At 38.4% G+C, this 11,113-nt stretch overlaps 1 protein-coding gene across 1 annotated transcript in view; it reads left to right on the top strand.

Annotated features, from left to right (window-relative positions):
- Nucleotides 1-354: 354 nt before the first annotated feature.
- The window catches only part of LOC104504182 (glutamate receptor 2-like), a gene marked incomplete at both ends in the record, with an annotated part of 31,901 nt that continues 21,142 nt past the window's right edge, over nt 355-11,113 (top strand). Inside the window, 4 exons of the mRNA XM_010150482.1 lie at nt 355-521; nt 2,392-2,453; nt 3,940-4,179; nt 7,414-7,610. Of these exons, the coding sequence (XP_010148784.1) occupies nt 355-521; nt 2,392-2,453; nt 3,940-4,179; nt 7,414-7,610 (666 nt within the window). The remainder of the gene's footprint in view (nt 522-2,391; nt 2,454-3,939; nt 4,180-7,413; nt 7,611-11,113) is intronic.

The raw sequence follows: 11,113 nt of genomic DNA, 5'->3' as shown, positions 1-11,113 counted from the left end.
TATTGAGTACATGTGTGTGAAAATCAGCTTTGGAGCTGTGGCCCCTGTATGTAGCTAGAACTGCAGTGACTTGACTTGCCTTGTTGGAGATGGTGCTTTGTACTCGTCTCTCACTTTTGTGCAGGAGAGGAGAACAAAATTCCAGTTTTACCCATGGTCATGGCTTAACCCCAGCTGGCAACTAACCACCACAAAGCTGCTCACTCTCATACTCCCCACAGTAGGATGGGGGAGAGAATCAGAGTAAAAGTGAGAAAACTCACAGGTGGAGATGAAGAGTTTAATAGGTAAAGCAAAAGCTGCACATGCAAGCAAAGCAAAACAAGGAATTAATTCACCACTTCCCATTGGCAGGCAGGTATTCAGCCGTCTCCAGGGAAGCAGAGCTCCATCACACCCGACAGCTACTTGGGAAGGCAAAATGCCATCACTGTGAATATGCCCCCTCCTTCCTTCTTCCGCCAGCTTTATATGCCAATCATGATGTCATATGGTATGGAATATCGCTTTGGTCAGTTCGGGTCAGTTGTCCTGGCTATGTCCCCTCCCAGCTTGTTGTGCACCCCCAGCCTACTTGCTGGTGGGGTAGTGTGAGGGACAAGGCAGAAAAGGGCTTGACTCCATGTAAGCCCTGCTCAGCAGTTACTGAAACATCCCTGTGTTAGCAACACTGTTTTCAGCACAAATCCAAAACATAACCACAACTCTGTCCCAGCCAAAACCAGCACACCTGTCTTCCCCAGAAGATGACATATGTGTAAGGACTGATGATTTACCAGGTGTAAAGATTATTAAATGGAGAACTGCTTGCTGTGTTAATGCCAGAGAACTGTGTTTGGTCAATAGCCAGTAAGTAATGAGTGAAGAGGGGTAGTATGAGTTTGTGCCATGTCATGGAGGATGTTCAGTTTGAAAGAACAGCAGCAGGAGAGTAGGTTGGTTGCATGTTTGTATCACTGAAAGAGTGCAGAACTCCTTCCCCTGTTTGAGTGCAGGCCAGTGGTATGAACAGGTCTGTCCTGTGGGTGGAACGTGGAGTAACACCTTTTGCCCTGCGGTGGGTTTATCTCAGCCAGCAATGAAGCAGCCACACAGCTGCTCACCCACTCCCCTCTGACCCTGGTGGACAGAAAGTAGGATCATAGACACTTTTAGATTGAAAAAGGCTTTTTAAGATCATCAAGTCCAACCGTTAACCTAACACTATCAATACCACCACTAAGCCATTTGTCTTTCAGCACTTTGTCCACATGTCTCTTAAATACCTCCAGGGAAGGTGACTCAACCACTGCCCTGGGCAGCCTGTTCCAGTGCTTGACTACCCTTTCAGTGAAGAAATTGTGCCTAATATCCAATCTAAATCTTCCCTGGCACAACTTGAGGCCATTTCCTCTTGTCCTATCTCTTGTCACTTGGGAGAAGAGACCCACCCCTACCTCATTACAGCCTCCTTCCAGGTAGTTGTAGAGAGCGATAAGGTCTCCCCTGAGCCTCCTCTTCTCCAGGGTAAACAGCATGAGTCTATGACTTCATGAACCAAGAGAGAGCCTTAACTAAAACTTGCCAACAGCTTGGGCACACTGAACTTCATTAGCTCAAAGATGTTTAGCTGAGGCCTGATGAGTCCAGATCTTTCCGGCATCGGGAAAGATTGGGAAGGAAGTGAGACAAGACTGGAGTACAGTGCTCCAAAGTGCCAGGACTTTCTTTATTAGGGGTGGCAGTTGTGCTTCTGAAAAGGTAACATCTATGGGTTTTGGTTTTTTTTCAGATTTCCTGGTGTAGGCAAATGGCCCCAGTTGTTGGCTGTTGTAGGCAGCGTTATTTCATCTATGCCTAAAATCACTGACTCGTGATTGAGGAGAAGTATTAAGTGTGACAGGAGATGTGATAATATCCTAGGAGTCAGCAATACCTGCATAAAACTTACTTACTTTTCAGTGATCCTTGGATGACACTGTTGTTGTCTCTGTCATCTTACATGCAGCATTAAAATGGCTTAATACAGAAGATCACAGTAGTGTGCCAGTAACACTCTTCTGTGGAATTCTCACCCAGGGATCGAAATGTAAACTGGTGCTTTATTTTAATGTGCAGTTTTGAAAGTGGATTATGAGACATTAACACCTTTATTGTAGCAAGTTCAGAAAGTATTTAGCCTTTGCTGCAGATGGGAAACAATTGTCGATGAGTGTGTGGGGAGGTAGGGAGTTGGTTTTGTCTCAGTGAGACCATAGTGATTTGGACTAGAACAAGGAGTTTCAGTAACTTAAGCAGAAAAGCTGTTCAGAAAATTCACAGCCTTTTTCAGAAATCTTTGTTCACCATGAGCAGTGTTATACCCTTAATACACTTTAGATAAATATTGAAACTTTACATAATGATTTGCAGGTGGTACAGAAGAGGTGTAACCATCTTGTACCCTAGCCCTGGAGAACCTGCAGCAGGCTTTTGTAAGGGGGTAATACTCAGAAAGTTTTTTCATGGCTTATATTCTCTCACCTGGGGTGAAATTCTGACCTAATTAAAGTTAATAGGTGTTAAGTGTTGAAAGTGGCAGACTGAAAATTTCAGCCATACTGTTTATTTAGTTGCTTTTAATTGGAGCATAGAAATAATTAGGGTATGAGAGATGACTATGGTAGCCGAAGATTGATAGGCAAAGGCATGGAAAGACAGCAGCTATGAATAATAACAGGCATAAAAGGGTGATATTTAAAAAAAAAAAATTAAACATGTAGTAACTTCAAAAGAGAAAATACTGTATTAATCTGCCATAAAGAGAATTTTTTAAATTAAGTAAACTTATTTTTGCCCATATGTGAATTATATTCAAGGGTTAGTGAGTGCACTGAGTAGCTGGACAAGATTAGCTTCAGTTACACCGTGATTGTTATCTATAAGCAGGTCAGGTGAGCAGGATTTGCAATGCAGCTGACTAGATGTTTTCTTCAGGAGGATGTCTCTTGTTCAAGGTGACTATGTGCAAACCAAAGAATGCATAAATGATGAATGAGAATTAATCAGAGATGAATATTTCCTTACTGGAGCCTGGTTTCAGAACTTAGGCACTAGTATAGCCTGCAGTGGCAAAGAAGAGAATAACCCGAAAGAGCTAGCTCTTTTAAACAGGCTGTGGTGATTGGTAGCGTTCACAGAATCATAGGATAGTTTGGGTTGGAAGGCACCTATAGAGGTTGTCTAGTCCGCCACCTCTGCAATGAGCAGGGACATCTTATTGCAGGGGTGGTGTTCATCAGTTGGCTTGAATTGTCTCCAGTGATGAAAAGTGAATAATCAGCATGTTACTTACATCTGTGAGGTTATTCTTCCTGCAGCATGACTGCAAGTGTCATCCAGAAGGACCTGCTTTTGCTGAGTCCTACAAAGCTGAAAGTAAAAGAATGCCTTGAAGCAGAGGGGTTTTAAGGCAAATTAACGTCTTTTCTGCTGTTAATAGAAGGAAATCTGCTTCTAGTTGGCCTTTATATTTTCCCAAATGGAAAGTTATTTCAGGTATTTTGCAAAAAGCTCAGTGAGTTTTGACCTCAGTTCCAATTTATTTTTAACATGACAATAAGTTACCTATTTCCATAATGCTGTGTGTGGTCATAATGACTCATTTTATATGTTACAGCTGCATTGATGTTTATATCACTGTTCTTTACAATATAAATAGAATTTAAGACTAACTCAGTAAGTTTAATTTCTAAATTAATCGTCTAGGAATGTGAAGCACATCTCTGATTATTTTGTTGTTGTTTCTAGAGGAAGCTTTATATTACAGATTAATAATAATAACAGATAGTAATCTCCATAGCAGTGTATTGCTGTTTTCTCCTGTTATTTGGGTTATCAGGCAATTTATATACATGATAGTTTTCAATACATTTTTTGAAAAAATTCTCCCACCTAATTGTTTTTCTTTCTCACTCCTAGTCTGCTCCCAGTTTTCAAGAGGAGTCTTTGCAATTTTTGGATTCTATGACAAGAAGTCTGTAAATACCATAACCTCTTTCTGCGGGACTCTTCATGTCTCCTTCATAACTCCCAGCTTCCCAACAGATGGAACACATCCTTTTGTCATTCAGATGAGACCTGACCTCAAGGGAGCTCTTCTTAGCTTGATCGAGTACTATCAGTGGACCAAGTTTGCGTATTTGTATGACAGCGACAGAGGTAGGATGTGGTACTTTATATCAGTATGCTGCTTGCTAGATGTATCTCACTGAAATGCTGAATTTGCATGACACAAGTAAATGAGAAAAGGAATATTTACCTTCCACAAGTGTAAGCTTAAATTTAGAAATGAGGTTTTGGGACAAAATTGTTTAAATGAGAATGAAATTGTTACAGTATGTATTAATAGAATTGCAAGAATGTGCTGATAAGCAATGTGAGATTAATGACATGTAAAACAGTTCCTATGAAAAGTTTTTTGGTGGTGGTGTTTTTTTGTTTTGTGTTTTGTTTTGGTTTTTGTTTTTTTTAAGAATTATCTTAGGAGAAAAAAGCATCTGAGCATGAAGGGCAGTCTGCTACCACAGATTCACTCCACATTTGCAAAACGGATAGACGGGCACCAATCAAACAAGAATCTTGGATGCAGTCCCTGCTTCTTTGGAGACTGCTTTTGATAAATACTGGAGTTCCTCTCCTCTGTTGAGCTTACATTTTTTTTTTTGTTGTTGATAAACGCAAATCCACTGTTTATGAGCTATTTAATCTGCGGTACAGGCTTTTAAAGTGCTATGCCCTTTTATGGCTGTGGTAATAATAATAGAAAAGTTTATGAGCTGGGAAAAATTACTTGCAAATTATGGTATATTAATCAGTTTTCTGAGAAGAAGCAGTATTGTACAGAAGTGGGTTTTTTTTGACTGCCCTTTCTGGAATTTTGTTATTGTCATTCTGTTGTTAGGTTCTCCTCACCTAGTAACCGTTGTCTTTTTTCTGTTCTTACCTTCTCCTGTTCCCATTAAAAAGGCCATTGTGTGGCTCAGCTGCATATTCTCTGGTCAGAGTTGAATATTAAGTGCACATTAAATGGTAAGATGCCACTAGATTTAAAGGACTGTTTTACCGCACCATGGTTTGTTGAGTAATGGGGTGACATTAGACTGTATTCTGATGCCATTCTATGTGCTATGTTGTTCAGAGGCTGAAGGGACCTCCTTAAGACAGTTCTTTATCACTGTTGTAAGCACTAAAGTTAGAAAAGCTAATGCTGGTAAGTAGCCTTCAACAGTAATGTCGTGTGGGATGATGAACCCTAAGCCCATTTCTTTGGCAGATTCTTTCCAAATTCACATTAGAATCAGAAACTTTCACTACCTTTTTAGAATGAACAGATGTAAAACTGCTTGCTTACCAATCAGCTAGCAGTGTGCAGTACATGACCTGCATGTGATTTATATTTAGGAAATACTGAAAAACATCTAGTTCTTGTGAGCTGCACTGGCTAAATCTGGCCAGGAATAACAGCATGAGATTGTTATTTGTAGTCACCCTTTGGTTATGCCTTTTTTTTTATTTGTTTAATTGTGGCAAAGCACCCCAGTGATATCAAGCTCCAAGGCATGAAACTCCTACCTTTATGCAGAGTAAATCGTGGCTCCTCAGTGCTCACACTGATAGCACAAGGTTGACCTGCAGAGTCAAGCAGTATGTAGTCAGCAACGCTGACATCAAACCCTGAACACGCAGGGTCCACAATTCCTCCTAACGCTTTTGCATAGGTCTTAATGGAGTGATGTATGTTTAAGGAATGATATATAATTTAAAATGTTTCCACCTTCATGAATGAGATTAAAAAGGCAAAAAGACTTACTCTTAATGGAAGCTGTGAAAGCTAATAGGAACGAGTTTGATGACTTATTCCAAAAGATTCATTTATTGCTACTTTTACAGCTCATCTGTGGTTAGGGACTAACTGGTTGAAGTGCAGGGCAATTTCATGTCTCATTCCTGTCTGTAAGAATTACGCCATTCAGTACAGGTATCTCCAAGCTATTATTGGCTTAATATGGCAGTTGCTCTCATATAATGCGAGTTAGTGTCCTTTATCCTCCTTGCCTCCTCTGTGGTGCCAGTACTGAACAGTGGGTTTTGGAAAAAAACAGTGACATTCCTGGAGTTTTCTATTTTTAACATAACTGCTAATTTACACAGCCTCCATTTAGTCCTCCTTTTCAGAACTTGCTGAATTAAGAGTTTGTCTCATGATAAACTCATGTGCCTGAACCTCTCTTGTTCACAAGCAGAAGTATTCCTGCATTTTAAAAAGAGTAACTGAAGTTCTCCCCTCTGCAGAGTCCCACTTCTCCAGATACTTCCATGTCCACAGAAGTATTGCTGTGAATGCTTTTTGTTTGGTTGGTTTTCATTCTTTTGAAATATGTTATTGCTATCAGAATAAACTAAACTATATGGTGATGACAAATCTGCCACCTATAAAAAGCAAGGAATCCAGGAAGCCATTTGACATCTCTGCAGAGAGTGCCCCAAGAAAAGGTAGTCCCTAGGAAAAATGGAAGATCAGAGGAGTAAAATATAGAAATTTTTCATAATAAGAATTAACATTAATAGCCCTTATTAATTGATGCCTAACCAAGGTTCTGTTTAACTCAGAAAAAACACATATAGACAGATTGGTAAATGAGGTCTGAAACAATTATTTGAATTCTATCCATTTCAGTTTGTTTGTTGTTTTTTTTTTTTTAAACTTAATTTAAATTACAAGGGAAAACATTATCTTCGAGGTATAGACTTATTTTAGTGCTTTTTAATATTTTAAAATATTCCCTATATCTTTTAGTTTGCTTACTTTTCCTTTTAGCATAACTTAACCACATTTATCTTTAACACGTGTTAAATAGTTTATATGTACAGTTGGACTGTAGTTATCTATCATTTTAAAAGAAATATTCATTGCATGATGTATAAAACTTCCCATCAGTTCTTCTTTAAAGATGACTGAATGAGGTACTGGTTTACATGCAGTACTGCTCAAGCGCTGAGAACAAAAGCAGTTCAATAGCGTTTCATAATAAGCAGCTTATCCTCTTGCTGTAATTGGATCACTTTTCTCCTAGAAGATCTCTTTTCCAGCATGTGGAATTCCAGCAGTGGATCAGTGAAACTGGCAAAATCCTCTTCTGAAGAAGGATGAAGCAAAACCAGAAGGTTGTACTTAAAAGACTCTACCCTGATTTCTTGCAGCGATGTAAATAGAAATTTCATGCAATAAGAACTGATTTGGCCTACACATATCTTCATTTCTGAGTCCTAACAATGTGTGACAGGTCAAACAAGTTCCAGGGAAATCTTAAATAATCATAATCAAGTTCTAGAAGCTTGTTATTCCCAGAGCTTTATCAGTCACATCTTCTGTTTTCTCCTGTGCTTCACTAGGCTTATCAACACTGCAAGCTGTACTGGATTCTGCTGCTGAAAAGAAATGGCAAGTGACTGCTATCAATGTAGGAAATATTAACAATGACAGAAAAGATGAAACTTACCGTTCACTGTTTCAAGATCTAGAGGTAAAAAAGGAAAGGCGAGTGATTTTGGACTGTGAACGTGATAAAGTCAACGACATTGTTGATCAGGTTTGCTATTCTCCGTTATTCAGTGACAGCAGTTAGCTATATTTCATAAGTAAATGTAATTAGTTCATTTCTCTTGATTCTTTTTTTGTGATTATTATGCATCATTTAGAAGTGACAGGTTTGTATTGAGGACCACGTATATATCAGGCAGAAAGTGAACGTAAAAATCCTAATCTCTTCCTTTGCCCAAAGGCAAGATAATTATATCTGGATGATCCCGTATGATATTATGACCTGATTACTGATGAAAAAAAACCTGTAAAGACTATTTCACAACTGAAGTAGTGTACTATATTATATGTAGGTGATAAGCTATTATATATGGTGCATTATAAATAGTTATGTTATGTCTAGGGATTAGTTATCCTTACATCTAGAAAGTAGTTTCTGCTTCTAACGCTTTTTCCAAGAACCTTGGAAATGTACAAATGACAGTCCTTGGGTCTCTCTTCATTTTATCTCTCTCTTAGTGTGTTAACCAAATTTGGATGTTGTCTTCTACAGCTAGTCTTATGAGCTTTAAACAGAACTGAAAATTATGTCTTGTCTCCATCCACACGTATATTATTTGCCAAAATGAATTTAAATTTTTTTTAACAGTATCACAGTGCTCTCATTCAAAGTAATGTCTTACCTTCAAATCAGCCTCTTCTGTCCTAGTCTAGGAAGGTCTTACTGTCTCTGTATTTTACTTCTTTTCATGCATGCAGAGCACAATGCAAAATTATAAGGATAGCTCCCTACTGGCTTGAGGTTGACCGTGTGTGACTCTGCAGCATCTGTAGGGATATGTCATCAGAATGTAGATGTATTGGCTTGAAGCTTTTTGAAGGGCTTGTTATTTTGGTCTTTGTTTTGAAGGTCGTTACATTTTGGAGAGTCTTGGGCAATGAGCAGTATCCTAAATGGAGTGCATAGTATTTACCTGTTTTATTTTTTATCCACAAATGGTTTCTCTAATTTTCAAGATTAAATTGGGTTTGATCCTGTTCTCCAGAGCATCCGCAACCTCTCTATTATCTGCAGATTTTTAAAGTCATATTTTCTGACTTGTTACCCTTGTCAAGAAATGTCCTGAATAGAGCAATTCTTGAGAGAAAGAGTACTTATCGTTCCTCATCAGCTGGTTCTGTCTGACTTTTCAAGTGGTTGTTCACGTACCTTACAATGACTTTTTGTCTTGCCCGTGTTCCCTTCAGAACTTCTAATGATGCCATACAGGATGAAACCCTTCTTAGACTCAAGATATGTCACATCTGCTGTTTCCTCATTATCTATTAGGCTAGCTATCATGCCAGAGAAAGGAAAGAAATTGCTTTGACATATTGTGATCTTTACAAGATTTTATTGACTGTTTATCATCTTACTATGCTATAGATTCTTGTAAAATTATGTAATATTCAATATAATCTCTTAACTGATATAAAAGTTTGCTGAGTTAAGTTTCTCTAATTTACCCTTTTACCAGTTTTTAAAGCCAAGAACCCTTTTTACCCATTAGTTAGCACTCATTTTTGTGTCTTTGTTTGTTTAGTAATAGACCTATTATTTTCTTTGGCTGCTTCTTATTTTCAATTGCAGCTCTGGGACATTTTTCTTGCCCTAATTGCATTTGGATGGATTCTGCCTTGTGTTGCGTCTTAGATTTTCTCAGCTTATCCACACAGACTTGTGCTACGGATGGATAAACTGTTGTTCCTGCTGCTTTGGTTTGTAAGTCACTTAAGAATTCTAGGTAACTGTGGATCAACCACGCAAGTAAGTTAATACAATTCCAATTAGCTCTTCTCCTCAAAATAATTTACTGATACACCTTCGAATAGTCTCTTAAACTGCTGTCAGCTGTCTCGTATGGGTTTAGCCTTGAGATTCGCTTTGCAAGATACCCTAGCAGATTCTGGAGTTTGGTCCTTTAAGTCCATTATTCTTACACTCTGTTTCTGTAACTTCGCTTCCTTACATATAAAGGTAGACCCAATTTAAATTCTCAAGCAGCCTACACTAAAATCTAAAATAACTGTTTCTCTATTAATTTTCTCCATCTCTTAAAATTAAGGTCTGTGCTGAACAATGGGTTTCTTAGGCTGTGAGTATCCTTTGAGTGTATTCTTCTGACTTTCTTTTCTAAAAGCATATTATGTATTTCAAGTCTTTCTTTTCCTCCAGATTTTTCTTATAAAATCCTTTTAATTCCTGCCCCGAAAAGCCTCTGCAATTTCTTTCTTTTCATGAGGGTGCCTGAAGTAGACCCTTTGTATCAGTATCCCTTTTCTTTTTCTGTGTATTTTTACTGAGACATATGCAATAGGTTTTCTCTTGACCAAATTTTTCTTGGATACCGAAGTATTATTTGCATTCATTCTTGATAAATAAATAAATAAATATTTGCATTCATTCTTGATAAATAAAGCAGCAACTTCTTTACTTTCTTCCTTGCTTTCTATGCTTGAACAAACCTTCTATCGTAGGGCTTTCATTTATCCCACGAACATTTTAAGCTGTGGTGGCAACCTCAGGTTCACCTAGTTACACTCTACAATCCTTGGGTCTTTGTACAGAAACACGATGTGTTTTGCAAAGTTGCTTCATCATTCTTTGTTTTTGTCTCGTATTAGAGTTTCTCTTCCACACTGTAATAGTTTAATGTAAGTTGAAAAACGTTTCAGTTCTCCAGCTCTCCTCAGACTAGTTCATTTTTCCCTTTTCTGATTTGGCAGGTCAGCGTTACCATGCTCTTCATTGCATAGCCTCTGTCTTTTCTCAGCCAGCTTCCTTTGCAGAATCTCATTTCCCCCGATAACACCCTCTGGGCAGCCATGCAGCTACTGCCACTTCTCATCTCTCCCTGCTTGAGGCCCTAGTCTAAACTAGGGACGCTGGTAAATACCTTTTGTGTCCACAGCTCCTTCATCACGGCTTTTGGAGCCAATCAGAGCATTAACTAGTAGCTTCCTCAGTGTTCCTAGGGAAGAGTGGCACAGGGCAATGTGTTAGAAAGCCAGATTAATGAAATAGTACCCAGTGGCAGTTAGAGCAGTTACTAACCATTGATCCAAAGACTTGCAGTTACCTTTTTTTTTTTTTCCCCCCTCAGAAACGAATGGTAAAGAAGCTTTTTATACAGAAGAGCTCATCTGTTTGGTCTAACTGAAATTTCTTTGGAAGTAGCAGCTGCCTATGAAATATATCTGAACGTGATTCTTAAACCTTTTAATAAGTAACGATTTTTAAGTAGTCTGAAGCACATAACTGGTTTAGACTAATTAAGTTCGTATATCATGTATATATGGAGCTCAGAAGAGGAATAATTTGGTAACTTCTATGGCTTATGTAATGTGATCCCTCTGTCTCAAACCCTAGTAATATAAAACAGTGTTAAACACTGCCTTCAGTTACATTCCTGTAACTTCAACGAAGCAAGTACGTGGAATGTTGTCCACTACTATTCTGGCATATGTTACAGGATACCTATTCTGAATATTTGAGTTAGGTGTTAAATGAGG

Source organism: Eurypyga helias, unplaced genomic scaffold, assembly GCF_000690775.1.
Source record: "Eurypyga helias isolate BGI_N326 unplaced genomic scaffold, ASM69077v1 scaffold5824, whole genome shotgun sequence".
Classification (NCBI taxonomy): Eukaryota; Metazoa; Chordata; class Aves; order Eurypygiformes; family Eurypygidae; genus Eurypyga; species Eurypyga helias.
The sequence above is the reverse complement of the archived record's forward strand: the minus strand, read 5'-3'. Positions and strand labels throughout refer to the sequence as shown.